The sequence below is a fragment of the Stegostoma tigrinum genome, chromosome 13 (genome assembly GCF_030684315.1).
Source record: "Stegostoma tigrinum isolate sSteTig4 chromosome 13, sSteTig4.hap1, whole genome shotgun sequence".
Lineage (NCBI taxonomy): Eukaryota > Metazoa > Chordata > Chondrichthyes > Orectolobiformes > Stegostomatidae > Stegostoma > Stegostoma tigrinum.
Genome location: NC_081366.1, coordinates 77,669,576 through 77,684,705, shown reverse-complemented (window position 1 = coordinate 77,684,705; position 15,130 = coordinate 77,669,576). Strand labels below are relative to the sequence as shown.

The following is a 15,130-nucleotide window of genomic DNA, read 5'->3' as shown; positions in this document are numbered from 1 at the left end:
GATAGGCAAATTGTTGTGTTCAACTTGTCTTTTTTTGGCAATCTGTGCATATTCTGCCTGTTCCGCCTCATGAAAGCCTCTAATCAGATATCACAGTTGAATTTTAAAAATGTTAATTTGCCATTTTCTCATTAACCAGTCTATTTTGATATAAGATTAATTGAATGTAAAGTTGCCACTGTACCTTCTGTTAACATCCCTCCCATATTTCCTAGTCTTAACTTTGTTTTTGCTTTCAAAAAGTGTGATCTTTCTATCATACTTATACCTCATTTCCCACACATTCCATATAATTCTAATTCTACGGCTGGTATACATTGTTATGATCCCAGATGATGGAGCAAAGTATGACTTGACAGATTTTCTTTTATTTTAGTTCACCTGGTGATCATTCACTGTAACGTAGTTGCATGAACCTGTAGAGTTTCTGTTAAAACAACGCAGAAGCTAATTCTGTAAAAGAGAAAAAATAAAACAAAGCGAGTTATCTATGCAGTACAGTCTGAACAGTTTGAAACATATAGCAAAACAAAGTTCCATCCAGCTTCTAACACTAACCATTAGAGAAACTCAAATCCAGAGAAAGTACCTCTTTATTTCAAATCTTTAAGTCCAATTCAACTGATTCTTCTCAGGTTTTATCCCCATGAACTTTGAAAAATAATGAAGAACAGCACAGCACAGGAATAGGCCCTTTGTTTCTCCAAGTCTGCACCAACATATTTTGCCCTTCCACACTAAAACGGTCTTCACTTACAGGATCTGTATCCCTCTATTTCCTTCTTATTTATGTATTCATTCAGGGGCTTCCCAAATGCTGCTATTGCGTCTGCTTCCACCATCTCCTCTTGCAGCGCATTCCAGGCACTCACCACCCTTTGTGCAAAAAACTTGCCTCGCACATCTCTTTTAAACTTCCCCAAATCCCCACCACACATTGAAATGCGGCCCCCAGTAATTGACTCCTCCCCTCTGGGAAAAAAAAATCATTCTTTCCACTCGATCCTGCCATTCACAATCTTATAAGCTTCTATCAGTTTGCCCCTCGGCCTCCTGTGTTCCACTGAAAACAAACCCAGTCTATCCAATCTTCCCTCATAGCTAAAATCCCCCAGGCCAGGAAACATCCCGGTAAACCTTTTCTGTACCCTCTCCAAAGCATCCACATCCTTCTGGTAATGTGGTTCCTGAACTGTACTCAATAAACCAATTTTAGCCTAAATAAAGTTCGGTAAAGCTGCAGCAGAAGTTGCCTATTCTAGTGCTAGTGAGGTTAGGAACAGAAGGATGTGGGAGATGAACTGCTAAAGCGTTGGTGCAGGGGCATTCCTGTATCATTGAGATCTTTCCTGGGGCAGAGGTGACCCATTCAAGAGGGACTTGTTGTACCTGAACTAGAGGGGGACCAACATCGTGGAGGGCAGATTTGCCAGCGTTGCAAGGTGGAGTTTAAACTAGCACGGCAGGGGTGTGGGATCCTCAACAGCAGGGAGGCAAGTGTGAGGCTTGTAGGAAATACAGTAATCAGAAATAGCAAGGTGAAGAGACAGGCTGGAACAGGACAGGGAGCGAGGAATGCTGTTAGATTAAATTGCATCTATTTCAATGGAAGAGGGCTGACAGGTAAGGCTGATGAACTCAGGGTGTGGATAGATATCTGGGGTTGGAATATTAAAGCCATTGCAGAAGCATGGCTAAGGGAGGGGCAGGACTAGCAGTTTAATGTGCCGGGGGCAGATGCTTTAGGCGGGACAGAGGTGGAGGAAAGAGGGGAAGGCGAGTTGCATTTCTGATTAAAGGGAGTATCTCAGCAGTAGGCAGAGATGTATAACTGAGGGGTCATTCAGTGAGGCTTTGTGGGTGGATCTAAGGAATGAGAAGGGGATGGTGATGTTATTGGTGTTGTACTAAAGGCCCCCAAATAGTCAACAGGAATTTGGGGAACAAATATACAGGGAGATTGCGGAGACTTGCAAGGGAAATAGGGCTGGGAGATTTTAATTTTCCAAATGTAGACTGGGACTGCCATGGTATTATGGGCTTAGATGGGGTGGAATTTGTTAAATGTGTTCAGGAAAGTTTCCTCAAGCAGTATGTAGAGGCTCCTAATGGGACAGGGAAAAACCTGACCTACTGTTGGGAAATAGGGCAGGACAGGCAACTGTGGTTTCAGTGGGGGAGCAACTTTGGGACCAGTGACCATATTCCTATTAATTTTAAAATAGTTGTGGAGTAGGACAAAACTGGTCCCCACGTTCAAATTCTAAATTAGTGCAAGGTGAATTTTAATGGAATTCGACAGGAGCTTGCAGGGCCTGATGAGAGTAGGTTTTTGCAGACGAACGGACCTCTGCCAAGTGGGAGCCCTATGAAAGTGTAATAGCTGGAGTTCTATATATTCCAGTGAAGGTGGAGGCCACAGTTGGCGGGAGTAGGGAACCCTGGATGACAAGAGATATTGAGGCTTTGACCAGAAATATAAGGAGGCATGGCTCAGGACAGGTAGGTGGGAGCAAGGGAATCCCTGGTATTATTTAGGCGGTACAGGAGTTTACTGAAGAAGGAAATCAGGAGGGCGAAAGGGGACATGAGATAGCTTTGGCTGAGGAGATTAGGGTGAATCCAAAGAGATTCTTTAAGTATATTAAAAGAAAAGAATAGCTAGGAAGAGAATAGAACACCTCAAGAACAAAAGTGGTTATGTGTGCGTAGAGCCACAGGAGATGGGTGAGCTCCTCAATGAATATTTCTCTTCTGTGTTTACTGTAGGGAGTGACATGAAGACTTGGGAACTTGGGGAAGTTAATGGAAATACCTTGGGAATGGTCCATATCATATGAGAGGAAGTGTTGGACGTATTAGAATGTATGAAAGTGGATAAATCTTCTGGTCCTGATCAGATATATCCAAGAACCCTGCAAGAGGCTTGAGAAGAAATTCCGGGGACCTGACTGATATATTTGCATCATCGTTAGCCATGGGTGAGGTCCCGGAAGACTGGAGGGAAGCGAATGTAGCGCCCTTATTCAAGAAGGGCTGCAAAGAAAAATCTGGGAACAATGGACCAATAAGCCTATCACCTGTAGTAAGTAAGTCACTTGAGAAGATTCTGAGATACATGATATACACGCATTTAGAAACACAGGCTGTGATTAGGAGTAGTCAGTATGGTTTTGAGCTTGGAAGATCATGCCTATCAAATTTGTTAGAGTTCTTTGATGAAGTGACCAGGAAGGTTGATGAGGACAGAATGGTAGATGTAGTCTATATGGATTTCAGTAAGGCCTTTAATAAGGTTCCACATGATAGGCTGTTCTGGAAGGTTAGTTCGCATGGAATCCAGGGAGAGTTGGCAAATTTGATACACAATTGGCCTGCTGGTAGGGATTAGAGAGTAATAGTTGAGGGATGCTTGTCTGACTGAGCCCTGTGACTAGTGGTGTGCCTCAGGGGTCGGTGCTGGGCCCGCTGCTGTTTGTTATCTACATTGGACAAGCTGGGACTTTTCAGTTTAGAGCGTAAGACTCTGAGGGGTGATCTTATAAAAGTGTATAACATCATGAGTGGCATGGATAGGGTGAATGCACTCAGTTATTTTCACAGGATTGGGGAATCGAGCACCGGAGAGCATGAGGTTAGAGGGGAAAGAATACATGGGAACCTGAGGGGCATCTTTTTCACACAGAGAGCGGTACCGATATGGAATGAGCTGCCAGCGGAAGTGGGTGAGGCAGGTACATTAGCAACATTTAAAAGGCATTTGGACAAATACATGGATAGGAAATGTTTAGAACGGTACAGATCAAGTGCAGGGAAATGGGTTTAGCATGGATGGACATACGATCGGCATGTACCAGTATGGGCTGAAGGGCCTGACTCCATGCTGTAGGACTTTGTGACTCTATTAGATGTCATCTCGTCCTCTGGCACGTCGCTGTGGTCAGAGAGGAATTAAAAATTTGTGTCAAAATCCCTGTAATTTCCTGCTATGCCTCCCATAGCAGCCTGCGATGCAATTCACCTGAGCCAGGGGATTTGTTTTTAAGCCCAATAGAGTCTCCAACGCCTCCCATTTCCGATGTCAAACTGTGCGAGTTCTTCACAATCCCTTTACCTGAATTCTGTTCCTAAATCCTCCTTTTCCAGAGTGAAGACATTCAACACCCTTCCGATATCCTGCAGCTTCACACAGAGGTTAGCCCCTTTGCTCCCTAATGGGACCTACCCTTTCCCTGGTTAACCTTGTTTTTTTAAAACATACATTCCAAAAGCAAACACAGAAACAGAAATTGCTGGAAAAGCTGAGCAGATCTGGCAGCATCTGTGGAGGCAAATCAGAACAAGAGGACAGGTGCAGCCAGATCTGCTGAGCTTTTCCAGCAATTTCCATACTTGTTTCTGATTTACAGCATCCACAGTTCTCTCAGGTTTTGTACATTCCAAAAGTCCTGACCACTGCAGCTCCAATTGAATTCCGACTTTGTATTTTAAAAGTCTCGATTTTTATTTTATTTACAGTTATGTTAGAATTCCTGCACCATAATAGTTGCATTATGTGAAATCTTATTCATTTTAGATTTTGTCCAATTTTTGATACTTTAATTTAATTACTTGTAAATTTCCCAGTCAAAAAGACTCAGAATGGGCCCTATACATGTCATTTGGGGATAGGCTGGTGAACAGAGTCAGAAATGAATTTCCATCCACTCTTCCTCTCTCCACCTCGAGAAACATTTCCATTCAGAATTCTACCAGCGCAACTCTGTTGAGATTGTAGAGAAAATCTTGTACACAAATCTAAATCCTTCAGTTTAATGCATAGCAATGTGTCATCTTGTCATTCTACTTTGTAATAAGTACATTTTAATCATCCATCACAGTTAGGATTTAAGTGTCAAATAGAAGCTGTTTGATAAACGCCCTCATTACATTTAATTGTTGGCATGGTGTATTTACATACACATGGGTACTCCTGGAAAACATATTAGTGTGAACACTCAGAGATAGTAAGAACTGCCGATGCTGGAGTCAGATATAGCACAGCGTGGAGCTAGAGGAACACAGCAGTCCAGGCAGCATCAGAGCAGCAGGAAAGCTGACATTCTGGGTTGGGGTCTTTCTTCAGAAATGTTGAATCATCCGATAAATAAATGTGTCTTTCTGAAGAAGGGTCGTGACCCGAAATGTTAGCTTTCCCACTCCTCCGATGCTGCCTGGCCTGCTGTGTTCCACCACCTCCACACTGTGTTGGAATGAACACTGTAGCCTTCATCTGTGACATAATCGACATGAGCTAACAGAACTGCATTGTAGTTATAAATGTAAGGTACAGAATCCCTGCAGTAAAGACAGAATCCATTTGGCTCTTCAAGTCCACACTAACCCACTGAAAAGCATCCCATCCAATCCCTGTAAACCTTTATTTAGCTTGGCCAATCCACTTAACCTGAGTCCCATCTTCTCATATACCTCAGAAAATAGATCAACAATTCTCTGGAATCCATTTCTGATGCAGCGTCATTGAGTATTGGAACTCAACAACCAAAATTGGAGTTGTCCTGGTTTTTGATTGGAGTCATCTGTGATTAAGTAGACTACCATGTATCCAATAAATAAGCTGCACGCTAATGTCCTTTAGGGAGGGAAACCTGCCATTCTTTTAGCCATCTAGGCAACATGTGATCCAGAGCCACAGCAATGTGGCTGACTCTTAAATGCCCTCTATGCAATTATAACTGAGCAATAAATGCTGGTCCAGCTAGAGACGCCACATCCAAAGAACGAATGGAAATAAAACTTGAGCAGAAGGCCTATCTCCAGTCAGCTGCAGCAAGAAAACTAAGAAGATCAAGAAAAGAGTTGCAGTAATGACACATTCTTGTTTGACTCCTGCCTTAACACCAAAGGGCTCTGAAAAAGTTCCATTACTAAGGGTCACTGCTTGCTCAACACTATGATGCAGATGAAAGATGGTAACGAGTTTCAGAGGACATTTATACTTTAGATGAATATTCCAGACTTTTCATGATTTATAGAATTGAAAACTTTTGTCAAGTCACAGAATGCTTTGTTAAGAAGTTAACATTGTTGACAATGGAGTTGACAAGCTGTGAACATCATGTCAAACATGTGTCTTGACAGCCTAAATTAACATTGAGATTCAAGGAGAAAGGGATTGCTGAGCAAGTCAAATAAGTTTATTTTTAAAGGAAAGGTGGGACCAATCTGGTTTGCAGTAATGTTTGGCATGGACTACTTGGACAGAAGGGTCTGTTTCCATGCTGTATGACTCTCTTTCCTGCAATGGAGAGCAAAGAGATGTCTCTGTAATTTTCGCAGGTGGAGTTATTCTCTTTCTTGATGTTGTTGCAATCAGAGCTTTCTTGGGATCATTCCAGACTTCCTCTCCATTTGGGATCTGTAGGATGAGGTGGTGAAGCTGTAATGTTGTTTCACACCTCAGTGTTCCACCCCACTTCTGCTCCACCATCCTGGAAGCCCAAACAAGGAGAATAATGAAGATGAAAGGCTACCAGAATCTTTTTCTGCTGCCTCCTCCAGAGTTCCACAACCAAGGGTCAGTGTGGACTTGTTGGGCCAAAGGGCCTGTTTCCACACTATAGGGAATCTAATCTAATCTAATCTTAAGTTGTGTGACTACTTTTGGGATCATTGATTTTTGGCTAGTCATGGTTGTAGTTTCAGGGTCTACAGCTTTGATTTGCAACAACATCATAGGGATGTTGGAACCATTGCAGCTGGAGGCAGCAATATTTCAATCATCTAAGAAACATCTATGAGCTAATCAGTATCTACACCACCAAGCGAATATAGGTTGAAAGCTGTGCTAGATTTAGAGAACATAACAGCGCACATCTTTTAGAGTATTTACCAATCCTTGGTTAATCAGTGATACAGTGCTCGCAGGATTTAGGGGCTATCATCATGTCCCCCTGACAACTGTAGATCAAAGGCAAAATGTAAAGAAATCAGTCACATTCCCAAATGGCCGATGATGCTGCCTCCCCGAGATTCGCAGCATTTGCCAGGGTCCTGACCATCCCTCTGACAGCATGCCGCCAGAGAATACAGTTGACATATGCTCATTGTAGCAGCCCCCATTGCAGAATCCAGGTGTGGGGTAGTAGAAATCTGTTTCAGTTCATCAAGAGATGTCGCCTCCCCTCTTTCTGGTCCACAGGGCACTGTTAAAAAAAAACTCCAGAACAGGTGATAAAAAGACCCCTCCAGGCACAGCAGAAATAACTTAGGCAGCACAAGATTGACTCTTGGTCTGTATGTCAATTTCAAAGTGCATTTGTTTGCATGTAGTTTTTCCTGGAGGCTGCTTTCTGCATTGCCAGTTCTGTCTGATGTTTGACTGTGCATTTGTTCTGCTGATTTATTGATGGAAGTCTGTTTATCGTTGACCATTTCTGGGGTAAGGGTCAATTCTTGTCATAGAGGCTGTATTTGTATTTTTGCACTGGTGTAATGTTGAATGTGCGCTTATTTTGGTGCTTTGTTGTTCTTGGAGATTAACCTGGGATAACACAGGTACGCAAAAACAATAGCATTGGTGCAGCGGAGATAGTGGGAACTGCAGATGCTGGAGAATCCGACATAAGAAGGTGTGAAGCTGGATGAACACAGCAGGCCAAGCAGCATCTCAGGAGAACAAAAGCTGACGTTTCGGGCCTAGACCCTTCATCAGAGAAGGGGGATGCGGAGAGGGAACTGGAATAAATAGGGAGAGAGGGGGAGGCGGATCGAAGGTGGATAGAGGAGAAGATAGGTGGGGAGGAGACAGACAAGTCAAAGGGGCGGGGATGAAGCCTGTAGAGGTGAGTGTAGGTGGGGAGGTAGGGAGGAGATAGGTCATTCTGGAGAGACGGACAGGTCAAGAGGGCGGGATGAGATAAGGAGGTAGGGAATGGAGGTGCGGCTTGAGGTGGGAGGAGGGGATAGGTGAGAGGATGAACAGGTTAGGGAGGCAGGGACGAGCTGGGCTGATTTTGGCATGCAGTGGGGGGAGGGCAGCCATTCATTGAGTCACATTGAAGCAACGTAAGTTGAACTTTCAGTCCATCTTTATCAGCAAGGGTGTTGTGGGGATGGGGATGGGGCTTGAAGGTCGAGAAGTTGTGCTGTATTAATAGAGGTGATTCGAACTGTCCAGGCAGCTTGAAGCTATATAGCTGAGTGCGGATCATCCAAGACATTTTGAAAGCTGATGCTTAGAATCTTCTGGTGAACCTTCCCTAGTTATGTTGACATGGCCTATTTCATATAAGGACAATGGCATTCTTGCTACCTTCCTGGATACAAACTTTAACATACCCATGGGCTTGTCCAGGTGTCTGATTTAGCTGTTCAGATGCCCTCAGCTCCTATCCCTCACCCCCCTGGTCCTGTACGACTATAACATTTTCTCATGATCATCAATGATAGTACAGGATAGTGAGTCCCAGCATCCCCCCAGCAATGCAATTCTTCTCTCTAAGTCAATGTGAAAGGATGATTATGTCATGGCAGCTTTCCATGTTCTAGGCATTGATATGGTGCTTGCTGTACCTCAAAGACCAATCTATGCTACCAGTGAGTAGGAGCATTTCTTGCCCATTGTGAAGTCTAATTGAATTTTACTCAGAGTCTTTCAGGTCTACTTTCTGGGTGCAGGTAATAGCCCTGAAATCTCTGGAATGTTTTTGTCTGTCCTGCGTGGATCTCATCATAGGTGGTGAATGCAAAATGTGCCCTTCAGAAAAAGAACAGCTGTCACCTGACGCTACAGCCCCCAACAGCTCCTAGACTGACTTGACCAATCAGCTGAATTGAATGAGAGATGCCATAAAGATCCAGTGATATTGCGAGCTTCATGTGTGTACATAACGTTCTGTTGATTGTTGGTTGAGGACCTCTTCCAAAATGTTGAAAGGTCTTTTTCTTTATTTCAGAGAATATCAGTGTCTTATCAAACTGCTCAGCAAAATGGTCTGTGTGTGATCTAATCAGATATAGCTGGAAAAACTCAGCATCTGTGGAGAAAAATCAGAGTTAGCATTTCAGGTCCAGTGACCCTTCTTCAGAACAGTTAGGAAAAGGTGACTGTATATATATATATATATAGATATATATATGTGTGTATATATAGTATGCTGAAGATATGGGGGTGATGGGAGGGATAGAGAAGTAAAGGAATCCAGTGAGAGAGAGAAAAACAGTTGGGCAGACAAGGGAATGAGTAAAGGTTGGTCTGGGAAAATGAGTAGCTGCTAATGGGGACCATCAGTGGCTGGCAATGGGTTGGTTGTGGTAACAGGCCATGTGATAATACGGTCTGGCATGGGGCAAGGACTTGGGAAAATGTGCTCAGGCCCTAAAAATATTGAACTCAATACTGAGTCTGGAAGGCTGCTGGGTCCCTAAGTGGACAATGAGATACTGTTCTTCCAGCTTATGCTGAGCTGTGCTGGAGCACCTGCAGCAAGCCTGAGACACCGACGCTGACCAGGGAACACGATGGGGCACTAAAAGTGCAAGGAATGGGAAGCTCAGGGACCTTTTTTTGCAGGCAGAAGGTAGATGTTCTAGAAAGCAGTCGCCCAGTCTGCCCTTTGTCTCCCCAGTGTAGAGGAGACCACATTGTGAGCAACAAATGTAATAGACTAGACTGTGTGAAGTGTTTCTGATTTCCAACATCAGCAGTTCTTTGTTTTTTTATTGTTGTTGGCTCTGACCTACACCGCACGTATACTCTCTACCAAAGGAATAGTGAGTGCTTGCTTTCCCAATCTAGCTATGCCTTCCTTCTTCTCATGCTCTTTCATTAGAACAGGGTACCCAGACAGAGGTGCTCATCATCCTGAACTAAACCACCTCTCTCCAACAAAACACCATGATTCAAGCTCTTCCCGGTTTCTACTCCTCGGTCACATCAAAAATCAGGATAACACTGATCGAAAGAAATTACAACCCACTGTGTCCTTGTTTGATTTGAATCAGGGAATATTTGAAGGCCGTAATGTCTGAGTCATATAGATTTAATAAATAGTCAGATTTACTCATTTGTCAAATATCACTGCATTAAGATTGAGTATTTTAGGAATCATTTTGCTTGCAAATCTCTTGGACTTTTGGACTCATTGCACTGACAGTTCGTAGGAGACACTTCTTAAGAACGCTTCTGCTTCTTCTGGCATTTTCTGGAACCTATATTTTGCATTCTTTACATATAAACAACAAATGTGACTTGCACATGACTAGAGCAGTATGGGTATGTAATAGCATGCTGCAATTAAGACTCGAGCATAGAGCTCAGTGCGTATATAGTTACAATCATAAATACAGTGAGATATCAATACAGGCCCCATGGATGCACACATTCAGAGATATTTAGATAGTACATATAATTAACACATATTCACAAAATACACAGAGCAAGTACATATAAAATATGATATGAACAACACTCTACGCCAAAGTGTTAATGTTGTCCGGGAAACGGCTGGTTTTCTCATTACATTCTAAGTATTAATTAAAGAAAACTAATTATATCAATTGAAAAAAAAGCTGATGCAAACATAAAATCTAAGTAGCTGCAACTTTTGAAACTGTTGTGTATGATGAGCGATTTAGGGCGCAGTTATAGTGTCACTTTCAATGCAAAGTGGTTGTGCCTGTGAAAGTTCCTGTATCACACTGAACTCAGGTTGGCAATCTGACTCCCAGGGTGGTAAAGCGGGTTACATGATACCCTGGCTGCAGAATAACTCCGAGCTGGTCAGCAGAAACATAGTAGGCACCTTGGAGAGAGACATGTTCACAATGTTTTACAACAGTGGGGGGAGAAAAGTAACGCTTCGCACACATTCTCTCCCTAACTTGTTCAGTGAGTCTCTGCATGGGAGCAGACCTCTGTGCCAAGTCTTGGTCAAGATGGCCTGCAGTGAGTTCATTGTGTAAGGAAAGGGTTTTGCCTTTGTCTCTGGATTGATTCTAATCTTGATCATAATTGAAAAATAAGGGCAAATTAAAAGCAGAAATTGCTGAAACCCAATCTAGATTTAGATTTAGTGCAGGAGGAAGAGACAGAATATTTAGTCTAGGAGAATGAAGGGGGGAATCACAGAGAAACATATAAAGTCCTGATGGGACTGGACAGGCTAGATGCAGGGAGAATGATCCCAACATTGAGGGAGTCCAGAACTAGGGGTCACAGTTTAAGAATAAGAGGTAAGCCATTCAGGACTGAGATGAGGAGGAATTTCTTCACTCAGAGTGTTGTGAACCTGTGAAATTCTGTCCCACAGGAAGCTGTCGGGGCCAGTTCATTAAATATATTCAAGAGGGAGCTGAGCGTGGCCCTTGTGGCTAAAGGGGTCAAGAGGTATGGGGGGGGCGGGCGGTGGGGAATGGGGTACTGAGATTGCATGATCAGCCACGATCATATTAAATAGTGATGCAGGCTTGAAGGGCGAATAGTCTACTCCTGAAGCTATTTTCTATGTGTTTATGTTTTTTAACCTAAGAATAATCAGTGATAAATATCTGGATGCAAACAAGAACATTTGCACATGTTTCATTGATTGTGAAGAATTGTTGAGTTGTGTATAAACCTCTGTAGCTAGCAGATGTGTTACTAAAATGTGGTATTGACAGTAAAGGTGTGACATGGATGTGGAGACTACATTGAGACTTAGCAGTGAGCATCTGCAGGCAGCCAACTAATCATGGTTCAAGGGAAAAGCAGTAGGGCAAGGCCTGGTACTGTTTGGAGAATTATTCAGAGAAACATGGCGTGAGCGTGAACACTGTAGTAAAATGGTGGTGTGAAACTTGAGTGAAGATTGAAGCAAATGATGCCACAGCGGCACCAGTGGATTTATTTGGAACAAACGTCAACAGAAGATAGTAGACATGATACAGAAATTAAAGATAACCAGAAGCAATATTTTTGAAGGTTAAGGAAGTGTCATCGAGAACTTAAGCTTGTCACAAGGGAATAATTCATAACATGCTACACCTACCCTCTGTACCTAAGGAAACAAAACAATAATAAAACATCTGTGAAAGGGATTAAATGCATTTGAAAGGTGAATGCTGGGATACATGCTAAAAACTCTATAAGCAGTCGTAAGACAAATGAATAAAAGCAAAATGGTGTGGATGCTGGAAATCTGAAACAAAAACAGAGAGTGTTGGAGAAATGCAGCAAGCCTGGTAGCATCTGTACGGGAAGGAAAACCAAGTTAACATTTCAAGCCTGGGATGACTCTTTTTCAGAGCAGCAAGAGGAGAACTCACGAGAAAAGTCATACCAGCCTCGAAATGGCAATTCTCTTTCTGTCTCCACAGATGTTGCCAGACTTGCCCAGTTTCTCCCGCAGTTTCTGCATTGGTTTAAGACAAATGAAGGTGTGCTTGAAATTTGAAGAGTAACGTGAGGAAGAGACATCCAGAAAAGAGAATGTCAGTATTTCGGCCTTGTTTTTGGAGCTGAAAAGCTCCCGAGATTGCTTCTAGAAGGGCAATGTGCAGGGCAGCAGATAGCGCAGTAATCTAGATGAGAGGGATGTCACAGAGCAGATGCAGATGAACAGCTAGGAATGGAGGATGAGAATTGCACAAGATAGCAAGTATACCCTAACTCAGAGATTGTAGGAACTGCCAATGCTGGAGAATTGGAGATAATAAGATGTAGTGCTGGATGAACACAGCAGGCCAAGCAGCATCAGAGGAGCAGGAAAGCTGATGTTTTGAGTATGGACCTTCCTTCAGAAATTTCTGAAGAAGGGTCCAGGCCCGAAACGTCAGCTTTCCTGCTCCTCTGATGCTGCAGGGCCTGCATGTTCATCCAGCTCTACATCTTATTATCTCAAGTATATCCTGAGCCCAGATCTCCTGTCACTGTGACTCCAAACACAAGTAACGTTCTAATCCTCACACTTCTAACGTAATCCTAACATTTCTAATTCATTTTAGCCGAACTCGTCCTCACCCTTAACAACTTCTCTTTCAATTCCTCCCACTTCCTACAGACAAAGGGGGTGGACATGGGTACCCATATGGGCCCAAACTATGCCTGCCTCTTTGTAGGTTACATGGAACAATCCTTCTTCCGTACCTACACTGGCCCCAAATCCCACCCCTTCCTCCGTTACATTGACAGCTGTATCGGCGCCGCCTCATGCTCCCAAGAGGAGCTCGAACAGTTCATCCACTTCACCAACACCTTCCACCCCAACCTGCAGTTCACCTGGACCATCTCCAACACATCCCTCTCCTTCCTGGGCCTTTCTGTCTCCATCTCAGGCAACCACCTGGAAACCTAGATCCATTTCAAGCCCACCAACTCCCACAGCTACATAGAATACACCTCCTCCATCCACCTTCCTGCAAAAATGCCATCCCCATTCCGAATTCCTTTGCCTCCACTGCATCTGCACTCAGGATGAGGCATTCCACTCCCGAACATCTCAAGTGTCCTCGTTTCTCAAGGACCACAACGTCCTACCTCCCTTAGTGGTCAAGAACGCTGTCGGTCATGTCTCCCGCATTTCCCACAACTCATCCCTCACACCCCTCCCAGCAGTAACAACCAAAACAGAATTCCCCTTGTCCTACATACCATCCCACCAACCTCTGGATCTAATGCATCATCCTCCAACACTTGCACCCTCTGCAATCTGACCCCATCACCAAAGACATTTTCCCTTCCCCACCCTTGTCTGCTTTCTGGAGGGACACCTCTCTCTGTGGCTCCTAGCCCAGCTTGTCCCTGCCTCCCTAACCTGTCCTTCCTCCCACCTATCCCCTCCTCCCACCTCAAGCCCCACCACCATCTCCTACTTACCAGCCTCATCCCACCCCCTTGACCTGTCCATCCTCCATAGGCCAACCCATTTCCTTCCTAACTCCCCACCTACACTCACCATTACTGGCTCCAACCCCACCTCTTTGACCTGTCTGCCTCCTCTCCACCTATCTTCTCCTTTAGCCATCTTCTATCTGCCTCCCACTCTCTCCCTATTTATTTCAGAATCTCCTTACCCTCCCCCATTTCTGAAGAAGGGTCTGAGCCCAAAACATCAGCTTTCCTGCTCCTCTGATGCTGCTCGGCCTGCTGTGTTCATCCAGCTCCACACCTTGTTATCTCAGATTCTCCAGCATCTGCAGTTCCTACTATCCTTTTTAATCCTTTGGGCATAGCACTGTAGCCATGACTGCCAGCCCTGGGTTTTTCAATATGCCATTAAGTTTCTATGCTTCTTATATCTAAACAGCTAGAATTGTAAAAGTTAGGAAAGGCCCCAGATTGTGGAATACCAATCTGTACTGCCTCAGCCAGGGCTGGTATAAATACAACTCTAAAACATAAGCACAAATTAAGCAGAGAGTCATACAGCACGAAAACAGACCCTTTGCTCCAACCAGTCCACGCTGACCATAATCCCAAACTAAGCTAGTCCACCTGCCTGCACCTGGCACATATCCCTCCCAACTTTTCCTTTTCATGTACTTATCCAAATGTCTCTTAAAGATTGTAATTTTACCCACATCCACCACTTCCTCAGGAAGTTCATTCCACAATTTAAAAAATTACTCCTCGTGTCTTTTTTTAAAATCTCTCTCCTCTCGCCTTAAAAATGTGTCCCGTAGTCTTGAAATCCCCCATCCTAGGGAAAAGACAACTGCTATTACTCTTATCTATACCACCCATGATATTATAAACTTCTATCAGGTCGCCTCTCAACCTCTTACGCTCCAGTGAAGAAAGTTCCTGCCTATCCAGCCTCTCTTTATAACTCAAACATTCCATACCTGGTAGCTTCCTGGTAAATCTCTTCTGAACCCTCTCCAGTTTGATAATATCCTTCCCATAACTGGGTGACCAAAACTGAACACAGTATTCCAGAAGAGGCCTCCCCAATGTCCTGCATAACATCAACATGACATCCCAACTCCTATCCTCTAAGGACTGAGCAACAAAGGTAAACATGCTAAATGCCTTTGTAACCACCCTGCCTATATGTTATGCAAATTTCAAAGAATTATGCACCTGAACCCCTCGGTATCTCTGTTCTACAACACTATCTTAGGCCCTACCATTCATTTTAGAAGCCCTACC

General features: G+C 43.8%; 1 protein-coding gene across 1 annotated transcript in view; it reads right to left on the bottom strand.

Moving 5' to 3' along the window:
- Window positions 1–380: 380 nt before the first annotated feature.
- emx3 (empty spiracles homeobox 3) overlaps window positions 381–15,130 on the bottom strand; it is a 58,986-nt gene continuing 44,236 nt past the window's right edge. Inside the window, exon 3 of the mRNA XM_059650528.1 lies at window positions 381–453. Within this exon, the coding sequence (XP_059506511.1) occupies window positions 448–453 (6 nt within the window). The 3' untranslated portion in view covers window positions 381–447. The remainder of the gene's footprint in view (window positions 454–15,130) is intronic.